The sequence below is a fragment of the Syngnathus scovelli genome, chromosome 4 (genome assembly GCF_024217435.2).
Source record: "Syngnathus scovelli strain Florida chromosome 4, RoL_Ssco_1.2, whole genome shotgun sequence".
Lineage (NCBI taxonomy): Eukaryota > Metazoa > Chordata > Actinopteri > Syngnathiformes > Syngnathidae > Syngnathus > Syngnathus scovelli.
In genome coordinates this window covers 7,310,471-7,336,147 of record NC_090850.1, presented here as the reverse complement: position 1 = coordinate 7,336,147, position 25,677 = coordinate 7,310,471, and the positions used below count along the sequence as shown (strand labels likewise).

The window sequence follows — 25,677 nt, the reverse complement described above, 5'->3', positions numbered from 1 at the left end:
ATAATATGAGGTCCTCATACATTTATTTGGGTTGACAGTCATAATGGCCCTCCGAAAGAAGCTATGACTACAATGCGGCCTGCGAAAAAAATTAGTTTGACACCCCTGATCTAGGTGATGGCAGGCACAGTAACGATTTACCAGGTGTGCAGAGCAGAAGAGTGGGGACCAGGTTGATTGACAAAAAAGGCAATACATTTAAAAACATTGTAATCAAAGATTATGAACAAGGGCGGCTCGGTGGAACACTGGGTAGCACGTCTGCCTCACAGTTAGGAGGGTGCGGGTTCGATTCCACCTCCGGCAATCCCTGTGTGGAGTTTGCATGTTCTCCCCGGGCCCGCGTGGGTTTTCTCCGGGTCCTCCGGTTTCCTCCCACTTCCCCAAAACTTGCTTGGTAGGTTGATTGAGCACTCCAAATTTCAAAATATATTTGAGTGTGAGTGCGGATGGTTGTTCGTCTCTGTGTGCCCTGGGATTGGCTGGCAACCGGTTCAGGGTGTCCCCCGCCTACTGCCCGATGACGGCTGGGTTAGGCTCCAGCACACCCGCGACCCCCGTGGGGACTATGCGGTACAGAAAATGGATGGATGGATGGATTATGAACAAAAAAAACAAAAAAAACACAAAGGCTCCACTAAAGGCAAAAATACAACTAAATGACTGCTCAAGGCAGCCGAGGACCCACAGAACAATGGCGTTTTCATCTACAGCAGAGGTCCCGAACCACCGGGCCGTGAACCGCTATTGTCAAAAATATGTTGTTTGTTTTTATCGACGATCCATTAATTCAGGTCAAGACGCTCGTCCTGGTCACGTAACATGTTTCCCCAGTCGAGCCCGCAAAGCTACGGAGCAGATATTTAATGGTGAGTTTCATTTGTATGCGTTTTTTTATTATAAATGTATTACTTATTTATATATTTATATAAAGGCCGGTCCGTGAAAATATTGTCTGACATGTAATCGGTCCGTGGCGTAAAAAAAGGTTGGGAACCGCTGCTCTACAGCCTCATAGCAGATCTACCCATCGGTAGAACATGTTCAAAAGCTAATGAGTGGCAGGTGGAGAAGGCAAACATCTTAACAATTGATGAATTAGTTGGTGCAAGCTTAGCATTTTAACATGGTTAAGCTTAAAAAAGTTGACTGATATGACAAGTTTTAAAAGATGGACAGTTTTTAATATATTTTACAACATTGATATTTTATAACCTACTTTGTTTTAACTGTTGTGCTTAATATTTTGGATACCATTGTGATAGAAGCCAATATGTTGATTATTTAAAAAAAATACATATATGACTGTAAATTGCATTGACTTATAAGAGACATTAACCAATATTGCATATATCTAAGGCAGGAAAAAAGCTCAAGATTGCAAAAATCCTTTCTGCAGCATTTATTGTAGGTTTGGATGTTATGAAAAAAGGTATAGGCAATAAAACAATAAATATGGATGTTACAGCAAGAAATTTGTAATGAAGCATTATACACAATGTACACAATATATTTGTCCTAACTTCCTTCTTCAATATCCTATGCAAATTTTCAAACAAATAAACAACTCAATGCAGTGCCCCAAAAACGGGATGCGGAGTAAAGGAAAAAAACAAAAACAAAAAACACACACACACTAAATGCACTTGTGAAGATTTTTGTGTCATTAAAAAATAGTTCCTAAGCCACAAAGACCAAATAAACTTTGTGCTGTTTGAAAATACATAAATGAATGTAAAATGTGGCCTACCTGCGCTGGAGTTCCTAAACTGGTGCAGTGATGATGATGATGATAATGGATCTCAGGCTTTGTGAGGCATTCAGCAAAATCTGTGCATACCAGCTCATTTGTGGCGCTCAGATGTGTTTTAAATGAGCATTAGTAGTCCGTATCAGAGCCCTCAGCGTTGTCCACGTTCCGAGAGAGCATGTAGTTGTCCATGTCGATAGAGCGGCAGTTGTTAATCGCGTAACGCAGCCGCTCGGCCATGACGGCTTGGCTGGAGTACGGAGGCAGACGTAGCTGGAAGAAGCAAGTCTGGGAGGTGGGCAGGCTGTCGTACGGCTGTACAGACGACACAAAAGACAGCCATCAATCACCCAACTGACACCAAACGTTAACATTCACACTGAGCCTGAACAATTAATCAAATTTAAATTGACATTGCAATGTAGTAGAATGCTATTGTCAAATTGCAAAGGCATAATTGGGGAAATTTAAAAAATCAATTATTAAATTAAATTAATTTATTTTGTTGTTGTAATCTGACTCATGACTTACTGGCATATGTTTATACACCACCAACCTATTGTTGCATTGGTTTTTATGTTTTTGTGTAGTGCTTTGTGAAGGCAAAAGCTGTTGTGAAGCCAGTACATTTATAAAGATGTATTGAAATTAACTTCCAGAATAATTGGTCAGATTTTCCATTTTCTTAATCTTTTGTCAAGAACAATATTGAGGGACCACGTTGCCGCAGTATATTTTCCGAAAATGAACTATTAAAAATGTCAGCAATTTGATTGATGATTTCAAAAATATTATTGATGCAATACATGAACGTGCAGTAATTTCTGCAATAAATAATTGGACGTTTCATAATAAGTGGCACCCCTGTCTTTGCCACACAAATGGTATAACATTTAAAAAAAGCAGAAAAATACTTGGGAGGAAGAACATAAAAAAATAATAATCACACATTAAATTGAAATATTGACGCTACGGTGCAAATAGTAAAATATTTTACAGTCCTAATTGACAATATTGATGCACTCACCCTGTCCACTTTCATTATCTGAAACCTCTGCGAGATGTCGGCCGTGTTGGCGGGCAACCTGGAGCGCCCCGACACGAAACGCATGAAGAGGACTCGCTCCTCGTTGGAGAACTCCTCCAGGGTTTGCCAGAACCACTGCACCAGTGAGTGCTGCTCATCCACCTCTCGGTAGCGCACCACCTTCTTCAGCACGTCGCAGCAGATCTCGGGCATCCCGCACACCATCTGCTCCAGCTGTTTGGCTGTCAGCAGGGACAGCAGCGGCACTGGCACGATCCAGGACATGCCTTCGCGCACGGCCGCCACCTGACAGGAGCAGTGGTTGCACCTCATGAGGGCTTGGTGACACGCTTTTTACACTCGTTTCTGAACGTTCAGGCATGATCGTTCATGACGTTCAGTCACCAAATGAACATCCGCACCTGACGATTAATTTCATGCAGCCGGTAGTCGATAGCTCTTTCCACATATTCCTTTCTGTTGGAGAATGTGAGAGGGATGCTGTTTCCTCCAGGGATGATGGGCACCATCTTGCCATCTGCACTCTGACCGACAAAGGAATCCAGAGGAATCATCTGAAAGGTAAACAAGAACCAATTTTCCTTGATACTGCGGTGCAATCCTTGACTTGTCAATTAAATTTCTTGTGTGATCTTGTAACTTCACCCTATTGAAAGGATAATTCAGTTATTGTCCCCCCCCAAAAAACACCAATTGTTTTATGTTTCAGGATAAATAGCATTATATTGGAAGGTAAGATGACATGGCATGACTGTTTCCTGTTATTGGCTCCACCTAAGACCTTGAATCAGAAGTACGTCAATATAAATCAAAGGTCCATTTATTGCGGTTAGTCAGGCAAAACACAATAATACTCTCACTAAAAACAACAACAAAATGTGAATTAAAATGTGGCATTTTCCATTCTGACAAATAATAGTTGAAACAAACCTGACCCTGTCATGAATCCAAGGCAAACTAGAGATGTCAAAATTAATCGATGAATTGACAACAAAAGGATTATCAAATTAATTGCGTATTTTAATAATTGAGTACCGTATTTTCCGGCTATAGGTCGCAGTTTGTTCATAGTTTGGCCAGGGGAGCGACTTATGTGTGAAATTATTAACACATCATATAATTTCACATGTGTAGTTATTTTCACACTACACAGCATGAGGGCGCTCTAGGCCTGTGGAATAATTGGAACAGCAACTGATGATGAGTCTGGCGTAAGCAACGTAGAAGAGGAAGCGTCACATCTTCTAATTCCGGAGCTAGCGGAGTTGTTTATAAGTGACACAGAGGATGAAGATTTCGTTGGATTTAATGATTTGGAATGACACGGATGGTTCGATAAACTTGTTAGCATGTTATTTATGCTATAGTTATTTGAATAACTCTTGTGTTACATCAGGCACGTTCTAAGTTCCTTGTTTCTGTGTTTATGTAACGTTAGCATGCCGTACCTTCAGCCTGTTGTTGCCTATTCTATTTTTATTTTAAATTGCCTTTCAAGATGACGTGTCTGTTCTTGGTCTTGGATTTTATCAAACAAATGTTCCCCAAAAATGCAACTTATATATGTATTTTTCTTTTTTATTATACATTTTATGGCTGGTGCGTATTATAGTCCGGAAAATACGGTATATACATGATTTTTAAATACAGTAATCATTTAGAGCCATTGTTTACCTAAAGATTGTTCAAATCGGCTAAATTCAGGCTCTCTAAAGTAATAATTCTCAGATTTCTCTTGTCCTTTAGGAAAGTAGACTGTTTTATCTTTTGTGCTTAATCCAAATAAGATATTTGCAAACATCTGCTTTTACTTTGGAAAACAATGAGCATAAATAGCTCTTGTTTTTTTTTAATCACTAAACAACATCAAAAAACAAAAACAAAGTAAATAAACAGTAATTGAGGAAAATATTTTCATAAACATTAAAGCGAATAAAATTGTATCCAATTAAGCAATGGAATAATCAATAGAATAATCGATTCTAAAAATATTCTATAGTGACAGTCATGATGCAAATATGAGGGAGACAAGAACAATTCTATAATATAAAGAAGGAAATGATGTATTCAGGCTTCATACTTCCCCTCCCTGGGCCATTACTTTATGGCAGGAGAGGAGTTTATGTGTTCCCATCATTCGAGGGGCTAAGTTTTCTAGGGCCTTATGCCCCTGGCAGGGTCACCCATTATAAAGTGGTCCGAGTTGAAGGACCAGACAAACCATGACTGAAAAGATCCCTATCATGAATAACAAAAATGGAATACGTCTCTTGCCCAGACCCAGGCCACCGTGGTCGGGTCTGCACCCATGGGGCCTGGCTGGGCTCAGCCCGAAAGGACAATGTACTCATTAGCTCACCACCTGTGAGAGGGGGCATAGGGGTCTGGTGCAACGTGAGCTGGACTGCAGGCAAAGGCCCTTGCTGGGCCCCATCCCTGGCCGGCGGTGACAGAAGCTAGCTCTATGAATGTGGAAGGCCATCTCTCAGGCAAAAAAGAAGTCCAAGCTGATGTGAGAGGTCGAGAATTTCCAATTAGATATAGTCGGGGTCACCATGACACATGGTGAGAATCGCAGAGCAAATGTGGGAATACTTATTGTGGTGTTCTGTGCTTATCACGGATTATCCATAAGGAACACCATGCTTAAAGATAAGGGTGGCCATAAGTGCATTTGGGAGCCTACATTATTTAGAAATTTGTAGCTATTAACATTGCATGAAGGGACTTTATTCTAAGTTTGAAATGTTTGACTGTACAGGGGGTCCTCGTTTTACGAATTCCTTGAGTTACGTTGTTTCGTGTTTGCGACACACGTCTCATATTATTTTTTCATATTTCATCTCATATATTTAAAGCCTTTTTTTTACCTAAGCGGTTTTGCGTTGTAAGCATTGTAAGATTCGTAACGCGCGCGGGAACTAGTTGGTGCGCGCGGCGGAAGAATACACCAGAGGCTGTGGACTGAGGACGGACGGCATGACCCACTCACATGGTATATGCCATTTTGGACTGTTTCGTCTCACTTGCAACGGCCCTTCGAGTGTGCAAGCCAACAACAGAAATAAAGGTAAGGAATTGTTTTCGCTTTTTTTTATTACTGTGTTGTTTCATTTTATTACTGTTCCAACCTACACCGAAATTCGTTTAACGCTGCCACGTAGGAATGGATCAACGTCGTAAACCGAGGGCCCCTTGTATTTGAATGCACCTCACATCTCGCCAAACATGAGTTTTCAATTTTTGATGTCATGTTCTTGTTATGACTCCATCTGTTTGGAAAGGGGCAGTTTAGCAGCCACCTCATCAGTATGCAGTATCGCAATTCAGATAGAGGCTCCACAATTCTTGGAGGCCCTCATTTTATCTGCACCTCCTCCTTGTCCAAATAATGGAGTCATGAATTTTCGCAGTTGTGCATTTTGCACCTGTCGTTCACACTTGGCATAAAAAGATGCAAAATCAATCACCGCAAATCATCGGAGGCTTGATCAATCACATTGCATGTGCTAGGAATATGCATCTAACTACTCTCAGAATGCACAAAAAGAACGACAGCAATTCTGACACGCTCATTTAGTATATCAGCATATATCTTCAGGAAATTTATTCTCTTCCTCTCTTTTGTTATCGTTTTTGTCGTGTCTGATGTTTATATTGTCGATCTGTTTATTTATGTATTCAACTCGTGGCTACTGAATTTCCCCCAGGGATCAATAAAGTGTTGTCTGTCTGTCTGTCTGTCTGTCTGTCTGTCTGTCTGTCTGTCTGTCTGTCTGTGAGAGTGATTAAAGGATGGAACGGGAGCGAGGTTGAGGGCACGAGGGAGAACTTGTAATTAAAAAGCAAATCCCCATCCACAGGATGTGCACAAAAAGTGTATCACCTTTCCAGCTGTTGGAAACCTAAATGGAAAACAAGCTTATCTGTTTTCCAGTTACCAAAATAACATGCATATGTAGAGAGACAGTGAGGCAGAAACGGAGAGACACAGCAGCACTGGCTAAGAAATCGTAAGATTCGAGTTTCTCCACATCAAACTACCTCGTGGAAATTGTCCTCGGTGATGCCGCTGTCTTCGATGTGAAGAATGCTTTTCAGCGTCTGCACATAAAGGAGGTCCACTTCCTCCAGATCTTCAAGGAGCAGTGGAATACAACACAGCTGTTTCCACACCAGAGGCGCCAGGTGAAGGTCCAGGGGTTTCTTAGTGCGAATGGCTACACCCATCAGGATGCCAAGAAATTTAAATTGGAGCATGTGCTCATCCAAGCAGGACGATGGATTGAGGAGAAACCTTAGGAAAAAAATAAACATGTTGAACTCATAACATTATTCAGTAAAATCCATTTAAGGGATTCGGTGAGTTGGTTTCAGGGGTTCGACAGAGCCTCCACTGAGGAGGTCCGAACAAACCTGATTCATCGTGTAAATTCTGATTTGCCAGTATGTAATTTCTTGAGAGTTCAATAATTGTGTTGGTTTTGTTCTTTGAACAAGGCGATGTTCATGCACGGCTCATTTTGTGCACCAGTAAAAACATCTATGTCTTGAATTTAAAAAAAAAAAAATAATTCACTAACGAGGAGTGAATTCACATATGAAATTGCGCAAATCACTAGCGCTAAGGTTTATGCGCTAGTCATTTAGCTTCGTAAGGTCCTCATATCATCCATTTAAAATACTACTTGAAAATGTATTCATGACAAAAAAAATTTGAGTCCATAACCAAACCTTGTTAGAAAGTCACGTAAGATTGAAGTGAGTAAAATCGAGAGTTAAGTGTACTTTTTCATTTGACACATTTCAAATATCTATAATACTACAAAATCTGCACTATCACTACCATGGACAGCTATAGATGTCAAATATTCTTTTAACAGAGATGGCAGTGAATGGGTTAGTATATTGTTTGTTCCAATTATGCTTCAAATTGTCTGGTTAAGTCTGTTGACTGTCATACTCTGCCATGATAATAAAGTGCCCATACCCCTACTGTAAACAGGTAGCAAAAAAAGTGCTTGCAATTTAAAGGGCAAGTGCATCAGACCCATATCAACCCTGCCCAATGAAAAAACATGAAGAGCCTCTCCCCAAAAAATTGTTCTCAACAAATTTACCCTTATTTCGATGTTCATTTTGGTCAAATCGGAAATCCACCGATCAGCGGGAAATTCTCATCTTTGCATGACTCATATATTGAGTATTATACGAATTTGCGTTGATATACAGCACACAATACTGTGTATCGTATAAATGTTCTTGTACACCTATTGGCCGATGTATTGGATATCATGATTTGGTTTGGCCTCCAAGATTGATAATGCATCAGCACCAAAAATCCCACATCAATCTGGTTCTGTTGTTTGCCTCACCGGTCTCTGTTATAGCCAACCTCTGTGGTGGCATTGGGGGAGGGGATGAGCAAGTCTACCACACCGGTCTCCAATTCCTATTAACACAATTGCAGAACCACGAGATTAACGGGGCCACCAATCACACAAGCAACAAGGGATTAATGATTGCTCCATACCTGACACATTTCTGTAATGGTATCATCAAAGACCCCTCCGGCGTCATCAGCTCCTTCGCCCACCAGCTTCACCTTCCAGGCTCTTGAGGGAAGACGGAGATCTGAAGCATTCAGTTTCACAACCTGACGGGCAATCTGCACAAAGATGGGTTTACATTTCCGGCCCCTAACAAAAACAAAGATGGAGGAACAAAATTAAATGGTGAGCAACAAAGCAAGAAGTTGGATTCTTCTACTCCAAGTGAAAGGTACCTTGTGGAGATTCGTTTGACAGTGATCTGGGGACCATAGTTCTTGCCTTGCACCATAGTTTTACCAATAGAGCGCACCATGGGTAGAGTGTATACTCTGGGGGCGAGCAAGGGTCTTAATTGGCCCTGAACGATCCCCCAGGTACCTGCGTTGTAGCGGGAGGTGCAGCTCTGCAAAGCAGACATCATAATTGTCAAACATTATTGTGTTTGACTCATACTAAAAATTGGCATAGGTTTCATGAAGGTTTCATGAATGTTTGTTTGTGTGTGTGTGGGTGGGGGTGAATACCTGGTTGTTAGGACTAAGGTTAAGAAGTCTCCAAGATGAGTACATGAGGTCGGAGAAGTGATAAAGGAGGCGTAGGCGAGCCCTCACTGCCTCCATGCTGACTTCCTTGAGCACGCTGTACTGCGGAGGTACAGCCACAGGCAAACCGAGCTGGAGAGGGACTGACGAGCCTGAGGACGAAGCAAGCGTCAGTCAAAAGAAACTGTACACAGGTCGGACTGACTGAATTATAAAAGTTAGTCAGTGCTTACATTCTTTAGGCCAGTGGTTCTCATACCTTTTAAACAAACTATCACCAAAAGCAAATAAATGTGGTCTTTTATGACTATGAATTTCTATATGGTACTCACAAACACAGTATTTTGGTAGATTCATAAACTATTTGGGGAAATGTGCCTCTTGTGCACAGCTTACATCTTTAAGTTCAGCTCATGAAAAATGGGATCAAAAATAAAAGAGTTGCATGTAGACTTTTGGTCAGTGTATTTCAAACTTATGTAGTGTGAGAGTCAGATTGTGTGTGTATGTTGACCTGGGGCTCGGGGTGGGACAGATGGAGCGGTCCATGCAGCACTATGGCAGCGTCCAGCAGTGATCTGGTTGATGCCTTTGCTCTGCAGCACTGTCACCAGAGTTGGTTCTCTTACGTGGTTGGTGTGGCCCAAACCCAACTAACATTAGAAAAAGTGAAAGACACCCATTAAAAAAAGGAGCTATGCAAGATTACTGTATACATGAATAAAACCTTAAATGCAGATACAAACAATGTATTTTCTGCAATTCAAAATGTTTTTGCAAGTTCTTGTGGGTGTTTCTTTGGCTTCCAGTGGGTTACCTGGCCCTCTAAGTTGCTGCCCCATGTGTAAACGTCACCCGTGGAGGAGAGAACCAAAGTGTGCTCAGCCCCTGCAGCAATATCCTGGATGTGGATCCCTGACAGAGCCGGCACCTGTTGGGGACGGTTGTGGTTCCGTGCCCGGGCTTCTGGCAAACCAATTAGGCGGTCTAGAGCAGATGATTAAAACATTTTAGGAAAAAGAAATAGACACCCTTTACACGTATTTGGATACATATACGTAATGTTAATATTACTTTACACTGCAATTATTAAAATATAAGTCGAAAATGAACATTTTTATTTGAACCTACCTTTACCAAATGTAAAAACTTTTCCATCTTTTGATAAAGCCACAGAAAATTGTGTTCCACAAGCCACTTTTTTTATGCCAATTCCACACAGCATTTCCACTTTCTAGGGATTGAAAATTCAAATGATTACCAAGTACATCAGGAACTGTACTGTAAACAGGAAACTAACTGACACGTGCTGTTCAGATTATTCAGTAGGCCTAACCTGAGGTGAAGATTTGGCTGTTGAATTCCCAAGTCCTAGTTTTCCATAGTCCCCATCACCAAAAGCCCACACCATCATTCCATCAGCAGAAACCACCAACGTGTGGTTCAAGCCACATGCAACCTGAACAATGTAAGAAGCAGTGCTGACACGGGCTGCGATCAACCGAAATCAAATTTCCCTTCAGTAAATCTGACCTGCCCAACTTGATATCCTTCCAGAGCCGTGACCTTCTCTGGTAGTTTCTTGTTGGAAGTGTTTCCCAAACCAAGTCGACCATAATCCCCATTTCCAAAAGTGAAAAGCTTTCCATCACCTGTTACCACAGCTGAATGTTTGAACCCACAGGACATCTATGGAGAACGGGGGAAATAAAGCATGTAATCAATGACATACATGTCAGACTTATAAAGTCTTTCAATGAAATTATGCATGACATTTGGAAATACATACATTAGTCAGGAAAAAACAAATTAACTGGAATGTGCGCCAGTAGCATTGAGGAGGAGTCCCCACCAACCCACAACGTCCTGAGTCGAAGTGAAGCACTCAATTCCAAAGAGAAATCACCACTTGGGTTTAGGTCAAGGTGAGCAAGTTCTATTCATTTGTGCCATTCCAGGTCTATGTTATACTATTATAGGTGATCCTACATGAGCAATGAGGTCCCCCAACAGACTAAGGGAGTACCTAAATGTGTTTCCATCCATGTCCTTATAGAACAATATCTTCACATGGCCCCAACCAGGATGGTACGTGCCAGGATGGTATGTGCCAGGCTGGTAGTAATAGTGGAGCATTTTTATGAGTGAAAGGACAAAATTACAGTAGTTGTATCAGCGTATCAAGACTTTGTAGTTTCAACCAAGGTGCTGTGCCAGTGGTTGTCCGAATTGGTGGTCTCAGTGTCACATCTCTGCTTTCCACAGAAGATATGATTCCATTGGCTATGATCCTACTCTCGCTGGAGGGGTTCACAGCAAAGTGAAGAGTTTGGGAAGAGAATCAGCACGGTCAAGACTGAGGGTTCTCCCACAAACAGCCTGCTTCCACCCTGTGTGGTCCCTTTTCCATTACAATGTGTCAAAGCCAAGGGAACTGATTCTCAAAAGCTTTTCCAACATGATTCTAGTTAGCGAGACAGAGCTGCTCCCTAGACAAAAGTATAAAATACAGCATATATATATCATACATATGTGTTTTACAACAACACAGACTAATTTCAAATTTCATGTAAAAACTTTTGCGAGCTGCGAGCACCTGCCAGGTCCATTGCGAGCTGCGAGCACCTGCTAGATCCATTCACTTGAATGACAGCGAGCTCTCCTTTCAAATGAATGAGAAGTCAGCAGGTCCCCAAAAAGAGGGTGAGGCGTGTCCCATGGAATCTTCAGGTGGTCTTGACCATAATGAAGACATCTTCGCAACCGCACTCCACAGTCTCAGTGGTCCACTGACCTGATGGTCGTGGCCTGTGGCGGCCGTCAGAGGACTTTGGATGCTGGAGGGTGACCACGACAATCAGCCTGAGGCAGTAACTCTGAGCAGCGGCCCAATGAGAGACGGTGTGGAGTGAATGGACCTGGCGATGTGCGTTCGGCTTGTGATTTACCACAAGCGTTACTATTTCATCAGTTGGTAAATATGAATTTGTAAATATTGTTGAACGCATTGTTTTAAATACAACACGTCCTCTCCAGTTGTATCGCTGTTTGGGGTGGGTGAATACAACATGAAGGCCCTGCAGCACATAGTGAACACGGCAGGTCAGATTATTGGTGCTTCACTCCCCTCCCTGAAGGACATTTACACCTCCCATCTCACCCGCAAGGCGACCACGATTGTGAGTGATGTGAGTAATCCCGCTCACTCTTTGTTTGATCTTCTGCCCTCTGGGAAGAGGTACAGGAGCCTGCGCTCCCGCACCACCAGACTCTCCAACAGCTTCATACTCCAGGCTGTTAGGATCCTGAACTCTCTCCCCCCTTCTGCGTAGAGTCCTGTACTTTTGCGCTATATTCTGACTGTCTGCTGTATGCACACTTGCTCCATTTTTGCTCCTCTTATTTATTATGTTATTTGTTTATTTATTATTTATTCATCACTCTTATTTATTCATTGTTTGTGCCTTCTTGTGCTGTTTACTTGTTTGTATATTGTGTACTATGTCTTGTCACCGTGGGATAGTGGGAACGTAATTTCGATCTCTGTGTGTCTTGGCATGTGAAGAAATTGACAATAAAGCAGACTTTGACTTTGAAATGCACGTCTACTACATATACTGTTGTCTTTATGCCCTGGTGGGAGCCAGCCAGCAGCAGCTGCCTCTCACTGGCAATTCACATTTTTGAATCACTGCAAAAAGAGTGGATGAGACTTGCCACTCGTGAAATATGGCAGAGCCCCACACACTGTGAGTGTGCAGCCGATGCTGGCACAAATCAGTTGATCCCGTCCCAATTGATTGGCACCCGCTGAAATGGAAAAACAACAACGGCCAGGCCAGGCCAAGCGAAGGCGTGGCAATGCGGAGCCAGACCGTTTCGGATTCTGGAACGGAAAGGTGGCTTATGTCTCCTGGCTGGCCTGGCAATGTTTTGGGATCTCCCAGGACGCGTAACGCGGCAGGGGAGAGAGAAGTCTGAACTTTACAGCTAAGGCTGCTGCCCCTTCGAACCAATCATGGATAAGCGCAAGATGTGAGCGATTGGCGGTGACTGAATACAATGTACTCCATGGGATTTTAGGAACATGACTGACCTGCACCACCTCTTCTCCTTGAAGAGCTTCAATCTGTCTTGGTCGGCGCTGGCGGTCACTGTTTCCATGGCCCAGCTTTCCATAATCACCATCACCCCAGCTAAACACCTCACCACTCTCTGTCAGCGCCATGGAGTGGCCGTCACTACCACATGATGTCACCAACTGAGTCACCACAAAACCTGATGGAACACCAAGAAATTGACACAAAGATAAAAATGACTAATGATAACAAGAAAAGAGACCTTCTCAGTAGTCCTGACTAACGCCCCTTCTTAAACAATCATAACCAACTGAAGACATTTGAGTCTTTGTCATTTGTCAATAATCTTACAATTTCTTCAAAGGGCCAACAGAAAACTTAAACATACAGTATAAAATAGATAATTCAACACCACCTTGAAGAGCTGAGATGACGGTGAGAACATGCAGGTCATCAGAGTTGCCTTGACCCAGACGGCCATAGCTGCCCTCTCCACAAGCCAACACAGTCCCATTTGGCTGCATAACAAAGGTGCAGTTCTGACCACACACCACCTGGTGGGCGAGAGATGCTGAGAGACTGACCAAAAAGGAATTGACTAAAAGCTGAAGAGTTCAAATTAAGCAAAAAAGATACTTTTAACTTCGGGTAAAATAGTTAAGATACTGCATAGCAAAACATCACCTGACCGGTTCTTCAATCTGGCCCATTAAAACACTAAAACCAAGATGGCAGCTTATATCCTAAAACTGGTTGTTTATAAAGTATTTATTCATTTGTTTTGTTTTCAAAATCAGCTGGGATAGGCTCCAGCATGCCCGCGGCCCTCATGAGGAAAAGCAGTACAAAAAAATGGATGGATTGATGGACAAATTATAGTAGAAAAAGTTTTAGGATTTACTTTATTTTATTAATAAATGAATTCAAATTATATAAGTCATGGTTAGTTACAAAATGGGAATGATAATTTCGTTCATACGTTTTAGATATTGTCACACTGGTGGACTGCTTGGCACATCCGGCTTACAGTTTTGAATTTATGGGTGTGAATGCAGTCTCTCGCTTTTGTTAATTTTCTCTGGGTACTTCCACCTGCATTCAGAAAATATGCATGTCTCTAAATTAATGTGAATTTAAATGGTTTGGTTGTCTATGTGCTCTGGAATTGGATGCCAACCAGTTCAGGGTGTACCCCGCCCTAGATGACATGCATTTTTTACATTCATGTTTTGACTACTATAGTGTACAGAAATGGCTTGAAACATTTTTTGAATCACATATGGCCTATAAGCATAAAATGTCTCCCACCCCGCTTTAGACAAATGGAACCTTGCTGAGATAATTCCTTCCAACCTGAAGTTGCAACAACCTGATCCCTGGCCTTGACAAAGCTGATATTGTGATAGTCACAATATTAACATGTCTCAAAACCATTTTAACAGTCACATAATTACTGCATTTTCCGGACTATATGTCAAAGTTTTTTTCATAGTTTGGCCGTGGGTGCAACTTATACTCAGGAGCGACTTATGTGTGAAATTAACACATTATATCATTTCACATGTTATTTTTCACACTAGACCGCATGAGGGTGCTCTAGGCCTGTGGAATAATTGGAACTACAACTGACGATGAGTCTGACGTAAGCCACGTAGAAGAGGAAGTGTCACATCTTCTACTTCCGGAGCTAGCGGAGTTGTTTATAAGTGACACAGAGGATGAAGATTTCGTTGGATTTTCGCTGCATCTTTTACGGAGTTATGTAACGTTAGCATAACGTACCTTCAGCCTGTTGTTGTCTATTCTATTTTTATCTTAAATTGCCTTTCAAGATGACATGTCTGTTCTTGGTGTTGGATTTTATCAAATAAATGTTCCCCAAAAATGCGACTTATACTCCGGTGCGACTTTATATGTCTTTTTCTTCTTTATTATGCATTTTATGGTTAGTGTGACTTGTACTCCGCAGTGACTTAAAGTCCGGAAAATACGGTATACTAGAGTTGTCTTTCACAAAAACGTAAACCAAATGTACCTGTTGTGCCTGTGAGAAGGAAGGTGCAATGGTTGGTAACAAGATATTTCTGCCTGCCTCAGCCAATTGGCCATGTCGTCCAGCACCCCACAAATACACATCGCATTTCCCTCCAAGGTGCCAGTCCTGGAAACAGCCGACAAGCAGATTTTGTGAATATGGACATAAAAAGTCTTATCACCATTAGTTTTGTGTTGTGTTATGTACAGGCAACAATTTACTTACTTCAGGTCGAGAGGTAGCCCAGGACATGATTTGTTCATCCATACCAGAGATCCATTTAGAGTTGTCCTGTAAAAGGACACAGCAGAAACAGGATGACTTGAGACGTTAATTACAACAATTTGAAATGTAGAACAAACATTAACACCATCCCTCACCATGAGCAAAGTCATTTCATGTTTGGGAACAGGTTCCAGGTCAGGAACAACAAAGGACTCAGGAAAGCTAGCACCTCGAGCCAGGGCCTCTGCTGCCTTCACTGTTGTCGAGAAGCAGTCCAGCCAGGCCCATTCACTGGCACTCCAGATCGCAGAACCAGACTCAGGCGGGCAGTGTCTGAGAGAAGGTGGCACTGGTGGGAAGCACAGGAGCTGGTCCAGGTGGAGTCCCACTGCCAGAGAAGCGAGGCACTGCATGTAGGGACTGTGGATAAGCTGCTCCCCACACACGACATGAGGCTAGACATTCCAAAAACAATGCAATGAATGAAACTAGAAAGGATGTTTTGCATCAGGCAACAGCTGAAATCACTATATAAATACAGATGCATTGCATTGTATGTGTTCAAGTATGTCAACTGATAGCTAAGAATGTTGAGCGTACAGAATTTTATCAATCTACATATGTACAGGAGAGGTTAAATTGTGTGCTCCTTGATCAGTGCACTATAGAAATTGAAAGTAACAAAGAAAGAGAACTCGGTATCATTTCTTGTTGGAACTAAATATTTAAATTTGGAAGAAAACAATTACATTCAATTAAAATATCTAGCAGGCATATTAAATGTCCATACCTTCTCATATGCATATTGCTCCTGCAACATGACAGGTAGTCTCTCCAGGAAGGCTCTCATGCAAGGTGCCATATTGAGGCCAACGACACCCTGCTTTTTAAGAGCTGTGCGGCAAGTGGCCAGCACGTGGTTGCTTGCCATGAACTCCTTTGAGCAATTTACAACCAACACATCCTAAAAAAACCACACTTTAGATTAAAACAACGCAGAAGACAGTATTTTAATAATAAAAAAAATCACTGCCGTTATAATCTCGAGTGGAATTTGCAACTCGCACCCTGCTGTCTTTGTTTATTGCTAAACACAATGTGAATTTTTAAGAAATAAAATTGATCAGTATATAAAAAAGAAGACCAAGTGTTCATTCGTTATACTGTTATATTTTTATTGTTTAAAAAAAAAAACCTTGCTGGGATTCATAAGAAATAAAAATTGCTCCTCGATATAAGAAAATTGCTCCTCAAAAGCACCTCGTACGGCGACAGCCGATTTCCTGTCTGAGCCGTGTAATTTCTTCAGCTTCATGAAAATACTCATGCGGTATCCGAAAGAAATAGAAGGGTTGCGGAAGGCTTGCGAACCACAGCCTGTGTTAATTGACTCATCGACTCCAATGCTTTCTATTGCTTGCGGCGTTCCGGAGAAGACCGCAAAGCAGCCGTTTTGCACCTGGTGTGAATTAGGCGTGACACTGATATTTGCTGCTTGGGCCCTGTCTTATACTAACTCGATTTTCGCCCAGCCCTCGTGTGTCTATGTATGTTTGTTTGTGTGCACATGTGTGTGTATGAATGCATATGTAGGAGGTAGGATGACTTTTGCTCCTGCAACTGAACCTACTGCCACCCCTCTGCCACCTCAGGTAAAGCTTCCGAAAACTGCCAGTGGACAGGACACATGCTTTACCTTTGATCTGTTGGAGCAGACAGCAACACCCACATCTGGGATCCACACAATATTCTGAATGGCCCCTGAACCAGCAACGACAGTTTGAACCACTGACCCATCCTGTTAAGCACACAAAATGATTTGAGTTCATACATAGCCGACTGCAGACACCATACATGACGTAAGCTTGGAAGACATGTTTTATACAGGAACAAGATAATATATATTTTGGGGCCACCACCCCTATCCCTCCCTCCTTAAAAAGACCTGCTGGCTCTGACATACATCTTTGTGCCGGGAACTTGTCGTTCTTATTGAATAACTGGGGCTACAACTTCCAATTCCAGCATATATTTCTTACTCTCAGCGACCAGATGTTCATGAGGCCTCCAACTCCCCCCGAGGCCAAAGCAAGACCATCAGGACTAAAGGCAACCATTTTCACTGGAGTTATGTGGCCCTTCAGTTGGAAAACACACGTTGCGCCTTCTTGTGACCATTGTGATGACTGCAACACAACCACAGAAAAAGCATGTGAAAATAAACTGTTTTGTATTAATACGAATATTTATGAAAAAGAAATGTACCCTGCGTTTAGGATTTGCTTCTTTCTCCCACCACCCTTCTGAGTCTGAGGAACTGCCATCTGGGAAGTTTGAGATGACCTCTGGAATAGTCCAGACTGTGACCAGACCATTCTGACAGCATCTGAAAAACATGGTGACAACCCAGTTGTGATCGCGTTTATGTGCACCAACTAGACACATGAATGAAGAAAACAATATGAAAAATAAAAAAATATGTATATATAATAAGACTAAAATAAAAAATAAAATAGATATTTATAATTCAAATTTTGCAAGCTTGTTGCGAGGACAAAACGAGAAATTTATTCTGGATTCTGACTGATACACAATAATTGGTAAACTACATTGCAATAGATGCTTTTGGAACAGGAAGCTTCAAATCAACTTTGTTTGCCTGACGTGCTTGGCGATTTGCATCTGCATGGTTTAATCAATTATTAATTTATTTATCTTTAAATGGCTTTGGTTTCTAGATGCTCGGGGCAGCCCAAATCCCTAGCTGTGTCCACCAAACATTAATTTGGGCATAATTGAAATATTTAGAAATAATAATGGTTGTCTGCACCTACAGTACGACCTACCCTTTTTGCTTTTTAATTTTTTTTCATGTATTATACATTATTTTGCTTAAAATAGGTTTTTTGTTTATTATAAAGTATTCTTTGTTTATCATAAATGTTTTAAAAAATCATTATTAAATATAAGTTTATCCATTTACAGACTTTAGTTTTTTGTTCATCATAAATGCTTTTTGTTTATCAAAATGTTATTTTTTATTATTAAATCATACATGTTTTCCCAGTTATACATAATTACTTTTGCCATTTTTATAGATATGATTTAATTTATTATAAATGTTTTAAGGCTGTAAAACCCCTCACCACAGTCAATAATTTTCTCAGACAGTCAAATGGGTATGAATAGATGGATGTGAAACTTTAGGCCTTAACTACATACACAGACAGACTGTTTTACAAACAGGAGATATTTTTCACTGGTTGCCCTGTCATCCAGGAACCAGGACGAACCACCGTTGTGTCCCTGCAGCACAAACTGTTTCCATGCTGCCACTTCTCTTTTTGTTCTGACTCCATGATGACCACATGAGTGACACGTACGCTCCCAGAGTCAGTCAGTATTCATGGGACATAATAGAAAAGTTTTAGATTGCTAGATAATAATTTGTCATTAGGGAAAGTTAGAGAACTGTGCCACTACAACCCTTCTTTTCATAAACCACCATCAGTTTCAACACAGCTGTTGCACGTAATGGAGGGCGAGAGACAAAGAGCAAGAGAAAGACAGTGTGTGTGTGTGTGTGTGTGTGTGTGTGTGTGTGTGTGTGTGTGTGAGTGTGAGTGTGAGAGAGAGAGAGAGAGAGAGAGAGAGAGAGAGAGAGAGAGAGAGAGAGAGAGAGAGAGAGAGAGAGAGAGAGATTTAGGAAATGATTCACAGTGTTTGTTTATATAATTTCTTGATAATGACCTACATTGCTAGCATGTTGAGGGGCTTTGGGCCACTTCCAGGTAAGCTGCACCAGGCAACACCATTAACCAGGGAGGGTTGTTTAAGACTTATTAAACAATGCCATCCAGTGCCCAGTTCAGAACCTGAGTCAGCATTAGCCCAAAGCTTCACAGTCTCTTCTTTGGCACATGTCATCAAGATTTGTCCTGTTGGACTCCACTTCATATTAGTCATTGATTCCTGAAAAACATGCATAATAATTTCTTTGATAACGTGTAATGTGTAACCTGACTGTCTACAATTAAGACTTGTTGGGATTTTCTTTACATTGTGAGCATCAATGACCACAATCGCTCCTTGTTCTAAAGGCTCTTTGGATCCAATTAGTAGCTTGCCATCTGCGTATCCCACTGCAAAAGGCTTGTCTTCTCTGTACCAGGCTATGGCCATCACTGCCACTGTTAAAAATAAATAAAATCAAAACGTTAATTGTATGTTTCACTCAAAACAATGTTGTGGTTTTGTCATTCAGAATGCTGCCAAAACCATTATTATTACATTGACAATAAAATATATAACACATCTGCCATACCATCTTTCCTGTAGCAGTGCTCCAGTTCAGTGCGGTGCATACTGCAGGAATCCAAAACTTCAATGAGGCCCAGCGATCCATCCATTCGACCCACCAGGAGCATGTCGGTGGGCTCCCCAGACCACAAGGACTCTGCTTCATCTTCAGGCCAAGTCAGTGCTGAAACCCAATGAGGCTGCACATCCAAAAGGCCTTTACCACCTTCAAGGAAAAATAGAATAGAATAGAATAGAAAGCTTTTACCGACATTGTACAACAACAGACAAACTGGAGGAAACAAAATTGCAGGTGGATTCACAATAATAATAAAAAAATTAGAGGCTAATCATAAAACAAAGATTTGTTGCTATGACTTTTAGCTTGTCCCGTAAAGGATTGCCTTAGTGAGTCACTTGCATGATTTGTGTGGTAAAGCTTGTGAACAGGTACGATTTTGCCACTGACTGTAATAAATCTTCAATAGTATGTCAATGGCTGGGAAAAAATCGGGACAGTAATTTACTCTTCAAACACTATGTACAATGTATTAAATGAACTCCATCCATCCATCCATTTTCTGAACCGCTTAGTCCCCACGGGGGTCGCGGGCGTGCTGGAGCCTATCCCAGCCGTCATCGGGCAGTCGGCGGGGGACACCCTGAACTGGTTGCCAGCCAATCGCAGGGCACACAGAGACAGACAACCAATCGCACTCACACTCACACCTAGGGACAATTTGGAGTCTTCAATCAGCCTACCAAGCATGTTTTTGGAATGTGGGAGGAAACCGGAGTGCCCGGAGAAAACCCATGCGGGCCCGGGGAGAACATGCAAACTCCACACAGGGAGGGCCGGAGGTGGAATCGAACCCGCACCCTCCTAACTGTGAGGCGGACGTGCTACCCAGTGCGCCACCGAGCCGCCCTTAAATGAACTCAAGGATGGTCAATGGCTTAGCCAGAGAAAAATGTCAGTAAACTACATAATTTTTCCTGTGCAATAAAAACATTTATATAATACTTTGTCCAATTTATGCTCCACTAGTCCTCATTTGGGATGTGGATCAGCTGGAGCAGATGCCAGCTAACTCCTCAAGAGGCAGGGAAGACCATGGAGTGGTGAGCCGTCAATCGCGGGGAACAATCATTCACTCACTCATGGGCAATTTAGTCTTTAGTCTTCAATGAACATACAGTTGTGCTTCTAAGGGTATGTAACGTCGTGAGCACAACTGTATACCGTATTTTCCGGACTATAAGGCGCACCTAAAAACCTAAAATGTTCTAAAAAGCCGACAGTGCGCCTTATTGTCTGGTGCGCCTTATATATGGATCAATTGATGAATTTGTTGATCCATACTGGTTGTACACAGTGCCCTGCCAAAATGTTTCAGTACGTTTTAGTACGACTAGTAAATTACAAGGTCACATTGCTTCCCAGCATTACGGCAACCGTGGTCAGGGGGCGTCACTGAATAGCTGACGTACCCGTGAGGCTATTTCATTTCAAAATAAGCTGCTCCGTTAATGTTTCGAGTAAATTTACGAATCGATATGGAAGAGAAACACAGGTAAGCAATACCAATGTGTTAGATCGAACTTTAGTCAGTTACGATCATTTTATATAAGATCATTTGAGAAACGCGATTGTTTACACTTTGCTGAGGCTCATGGGAGTCTGCGAGCTGAGGCTCATGGGAGTTTGCGGGTGGCTGATGCTATAATGATAGCTGCTATACGCACGAGGCTATTTCATGTCAAAATAGGCTGCTCTGTTAATGTTTCGCTTAAATTTACAGATCGATATGGAAGGGAAACATAGGTAAGCAGTACCAATGCGTTAGATCGAACTTTAGTCAGTTCTGATCATTTTATAGGAGATAGTTTAAGAAACGCGATTGTTTACAGAGGGCTCATTGGTTATTGGCTAGTGGATGCATACCGCAACCCTAGTCAACCTCAGTTTGTTGGAGTATAGCTTCTATTTTATGCGCCTTTTACTCCGGTGCGCCCTATATATGAAATCATTTCTAAAATAAAAAATTCAATGAGGGTGCGCCTTATGGTGTGAAAAATGCGGTATATGTATTACTATTTACCTGTAGATGGCAGAGATACAGTTGTGGTCATAAGTTTAATTATCAGCACAACTGTAACAATCTAGAACCTCTGTCCACGATATCAACAGGCCCACAACCCACTGAGCCACAGTCATTTAAACAGAGCACAACAAGTAAGGAAAGTTGTAAGATATATTATTTATTTCTTTGTTGTAATAATTCTTATTGGAAAAACAAATTAGACTGTTAGAAAGCCTGCTATTTCCATTTTAAATATTGCTACATTTGTAAGGAACATTTATTTGTGGGATATGCAGCAGACCCGACAAGTATATAGGTTGCAACCATGAAAAGACAAAAAAAAAAAAAAAAAAACAACTACAAAAACCTGACCTTGCAACATCATGAAAGATTTTTTTTGCATGGAAACATTGTTACATAAAAGAACACAAATGACAATAATTTGTTGATATAAATTCATATTACAAAGGCTCAGATTAAGAAGTCCTAAAATAATGTATTGTAATTTAACTTTTGTGGACTATCTTGCAAGCAGTGGCCAATTAAAATAATGCAGGCTGAAGGTTTGTGATGGGAGGATGTTAATTACACCTAGTGCTTAAACGGACTGCATCTACTTTCTGTTAATGCAAGCAGTGAGGGTTAATAATAATACTGTGCCATTTATAGATTGTGAGAAAATACAATATGTATACCATTTAATAGTTTATTGGCAACTACATGTTTCGCTCCCTTACATGCTCTATGGAAAAACACTAACAACTGATTAATCCTCATTTTAAAAATAACAGACAAAGTTAAGAGTAGCTTGAATGTTTACCATTAACTTGCCAAATGTTGATCATTTTCTCCATAGCAGATGCCAGATATTTTCCAGTCACACTCCAAGCCAGCGGAGACAGGCAAAAATCACTGGGTGATCCCAAAGATGTCCGGCCCTCCGGAGAGGAACCAACACTGGTAAAAAAAAACAAGAAAAAAAATACATCACTTAGAGAGGTACATTTATCATGGCCAATACTGAAACAAGAATACTAAGGTGGAAAGTGTTCCTTCTGAACTTTGGTCTTAAAGAATTATCAAACTGAATATGCAATTGACACAAAGGAAAGCATTTGAAGAGATGACTCTAAGAAAGAAATTTTCTGGAAAAATGTTTAGTGGTTGATGACGAATCAGCAACAAACAAATTCCATTATGCTTTCATTGGTTTGCTTGCTATTTTTCTTTAACCTGCATCATTTTGGCCAGTAAATTAACATCCGTATGCAAGTTACTGCAAGAATTTTTGCAGCACAAAAATCAGAATGATAAAAAGTGAGCACGTTAACATGTGAAGCAATTAGTTTGTCTTGTACTGCATGTCAAGGTTACTGATTGCATGTGTTGTCTCACTCCTTATTGAAGATACAGGTCTGCTGGAGGGTGTACTGGCTTTTGGTAACATTCCACACCCTGACTGTGCCATCATTGCCACTAGTTGCCAACAAGCCTTTCCTTTTGCACCAACAGCATGTGAGGACCTAAGAAACACGTGTCAAATACAGTTGGAAACCAGCAAATGTGCATTCATATGACAACTCACCCTACTCTGATGAGCTTCCAGCTTGATAAAAGAGCACTTTCTCAAGTCCCCCGCCATATCGGCAAAGGTATTTGGCCTGCTCTGATTGTCGCGGTCATGGGCGGCTAGTGTGCGAACCAGCTGCTGGGCAGCCCACTGTCGATGTTGTGAAGAAAGCCTGGAGGACAGGCAGCAGGCGGCCAGAGAATTGGCCAGCTCCAGAGGTCCTACAGCGGAGGGATTATGGGAAGGATGGGCATACAAATGCGCAATTAGACCTGCTTGACATGAAAAACAAGATGACAGGGAGTGCCCGTGAGTGAGAGAATGCACAAAATAAAAAAGACAGAAGTATGTAAAACATAAAACGTGACATGAGAAAGATTAACTAAAAAGGTGGCAAGCTCACATAAATAACCAGTCTTATCTGATGAATAGGACATGACCTTTTACTTTGTATTATAACTACATAAGACCTAAAATCTACACATCAGATCAACACATAATAACTGCTAGATTGAGTTATCGTTTTGGTATTTAACATGTACTTGTATGCAACAATATAATTCAATAAATACATTGTGAGAAAAACTACGTAGTGTAAAGTTGAATCAAATGCCATAAAGTAACCTCGCTAACTCTCAACTCTGAACATGTCTTCCATGCAAACACAACACACCTCTTTTCTCCATATCAGCCTTGTCATAAGCAGGCCTTAGTTTTGCCACTTTATCTGCCAGGAGAGCTACCAGAGCCTGCGTTACAACAAAGTTGGGAGAGGTAATCAGCTTGTTTTCCTCCGCCACACCGCGGAGGAAGCTGGGTAGGAATTTCCTCTGGACTGGATCGTCCACTGTTGTCAGATTCATGCCTGTTGCTGCTGAGATCAGATTCTGTAAATGAAAGATAAAAGCCTCAACAATGACAGTAAATCCAATTTAGTGAAATGTAGCAAAAGAGATGCAAACATTCCTGCATATGACAACATAAGGTATTTTGATGTAAATGTAGACCTTTTATCTGGCCTAGTTGTCTCTTCAATTACGCCAAAGATATAAATTAAAGACATAAACAAACAATATTTGCTTTTCAGTTCTAAGAAGCATTTTAAATTTGGCTCGCGTAAAATACCTGTGTACAGAGCTGCACCAGCAGTTTGGCAGCATTGGGGCTGTTGGAGGCCAAACAGCCCACTGCTGTGCTGAGGTAAGCTAGACAAGAAATGGGCTTGCTGGCCTTGGCAGCTCCACGTGTCCTTTCAGCATGGCTCGAGGCTGCTGTAGGACCGGTGGAAAGCCCGGCACGTCCTGCTGCCGCCAGGCACATGAACCTGACCAGAGTCCTGATATCTGTTAAACCAAGAGATTCCAGGCCAGCTGCAAGGCTACAGCTTGAACCACTGGGTTGGAGGGAAGAAGTGATGGTGAACATAGGGGTGAAGAGGTAGCGTACGAGACAAAATATGCACTTTATACATATATATATTGCATATCATTATTGTTATTATTATATACACATTAAACTGTGGTCTACGTTTGATTCAGTGAATGCATGAACAGTATAATAAGGGGCTTTGTGTGTGGGTGAAACCTACCTGACAGAGAGCAGAGACAGGGCTCTCATCACCATGGTCCTGGCAAGCAGAACCTGGGCTGCAGAAGTCACCCTCCTCAGGGCCATCACTCTGTCATGGGGGTTGTGCAGGGCAGCTGCCTGCTCCCCAAGCGTTACCCTGCCTGAAGAACTCTTATCCACTGATATCTGACAACCTGCAAATAAATGCACCTGATGTTAACTGTCCTTACAGCACAGACTGTTTCTGAACAGAGTGGTTGTATGTCCACAGTTAAAACTATCCCCGAGCTTTCTTTGAGAAGGCCACATAACATGGTGATCGCAATTAAAAGTAGCTCACAGAATATCCCTGATCTGGAGAATGGAAATTAGCAACGCTTGGGTTTGTAGATCTCTACTAAGTAAAACAAGAATTAGCCAACAGACTTATTTTTAAAGACACCGCTACATAGCTGCGGTTTTGAGCGAACACACTCACCGATCTGAAGCAATGTCTCCTCCATACTGTTGGTGGCAGTCACCATGGCTGCAGAGGCCCCCAAAGGGTCACTATCAGGGAACTGTACAGCCTCTGGAACAGTCCGCCGTTCACTCAGACCCAAAGGACCTGCCAAAAGCTCAAATTCCTCTTCCCCTGTAAGCTTCTCATCTTCATCAACATCCATCATGTCCCAGTCCTCTGGAGTGTCACGAACAAACAAAAAATGTGAACTCAAGAACTAATGTGAAACATACTTGGGGTCTTATTTGCTGAAGGTTTTTGTCATGCAAACAGATGCAAACAAACTTATCCACTAACTAAGTGGGCACACCCAGAATTGTGTCTGCCAAACACACAAAACCTACATATGTGTAGTTAATTTTGTACGTAGTATATGCACATAGATTCATTTCACATGCACAAATTATCCATCAAATTTAAGA

General features: G+C 41.6%; 1 protein-coding gene across 6 annotated transcripts in view; it reads right to left on the bottom strand.

The window, feature by feature from the left end:
* Positions 1 to 1,387: 1,387 nt before the first annotated feature.
* Positions 1,388 to 25,677, bottom strand: part of herc1 (HECT and RLD domain containing E3 ubiquitin protein ligase family member 1) — an 85,457-nt gene continuing 61,167 nt past the window's right edge. For 4 of the 6 annotated variants that reach the window (XM_049718036.2, XM_049718039.2, XM_049718041.2 and 1 more), the window contains exons 48-79: positions 25,232 to 25,432; positions 24,773 to 24,947; positions 24,310 to 24,577; positions 23,858 to 24,071; positions 23,200 to 23,459; positions 23,010 to 23,137; positions 22,435 to 22,571; positions 19,556 to 19,756; positions 19,291 to 19,421; positions 18,986 to 19,203; positions 17,497 to 17,617; positions 17,271 to 17,417; positions 16,928 to 17,029; positions 16,022 to 16,195; positions 15,387 to 15,686; positions 15,232 to 15,297; positions 15,007 to 15,132; positions 13,387 to 13,525; positions 12,989 to 13,170; positions 10,426 to 10,581; positions 10,229 to 10,351; positions 10,024 to 10,126; positions 9,710 to 9,879; positions 9,407 to 9,545; positions 8,875 to 9,044; positions 8,584 to 8,753; positions 8,332 to 8,497; positions 8,174 to 8,250; positions 6,843 to 7,095; positions 3,200 to 3,352; positions 2,778 to 3,083; positions 1,388 to 2,065 (exon numbers count right to left, since the gene is read on the bottom strand). In XM_049718036.2, the coding sequence (XP_049573993.1) occupies positions 1,880 to 2,065; positions 2,778 to 3,083; positions 3,200 to 3,352; positions 6,843 to 7,095; positions 8,174 to 8,250; positions 8,332 to 8,497; positions 8,584 to 8,753; positions 8,875 to 9,044; positions 9,407 to 9,545; positions 9,710 to 9,879; positions 10,024 to 10,126; positions 10,229 to 10,351; positions 10,426 to 10,581; positions 12,989 to 13,170; positions 13,387 to 13,525; positions 15,007 to 15,132; positions 15,232 to 15,297; positions 15,387 to 15,686; positions 16,022 to 16,195; positions 16,928 to 17,029; positions 17,271 to 17,417; positions 17,497 to 17,617; positions 18,986 to 19,203; positions 19,291 to 19,421; positions 19,556 to 19,756; positions 22,435 to 22,571; positions 23,010 to 23,137; positions 23,200 to 23,459; positions 23,858 to 24,071; positions 24,310 to 24,577; positions 24,773 to 24,947; positions 25,232 to 25,432 (5,462 nt within the window). In that variant the 3' untranslated portion in view covers positions 1,388 to 1,879. The remainder of the gene's footprint in view (positions 2,066 to 2,777; positions 3,084 to 3,199; positions 3,353 to 6,842; positions 7,096 to 8,173; positions 8,251 to 8,331; positions 8,498 to 8,583; positions 8,754 to 8,874; positions 9,045 to 9,406; positions 9,546 to 9,709; positions 9,880 to 10,023; positions 10,127 to 10,228; positions 10,352 to 10,425; positions 10,582 to 12,988; positions 13,171 to 13,386; positions 13,526 to 15,006; positions 15,133 to 15,231; positions 15,298 to 15,386; positions 15,687 to 16,021; positions 16,196 to 16,927; positions 17,030 to 17,270; positions 17,418 to 17,496; positions 17,618 to 18,985; positions 19,204 to 19,290; positions 19,422 to 19,555; positions 19,757 to 22,434; positions 22,572 to 23,009; positions 23,138 to 23,199; positions 23,460 to 23,857; positions 24,072 to 24,309; positions 24,578 to 24,772; positions 24,948 to 25,231; positions 25,433 to 25,677) is intronic. The other 2 variants (XM_049718038.2, XM_049718040.2) reach the window with 2 other exon arrangements.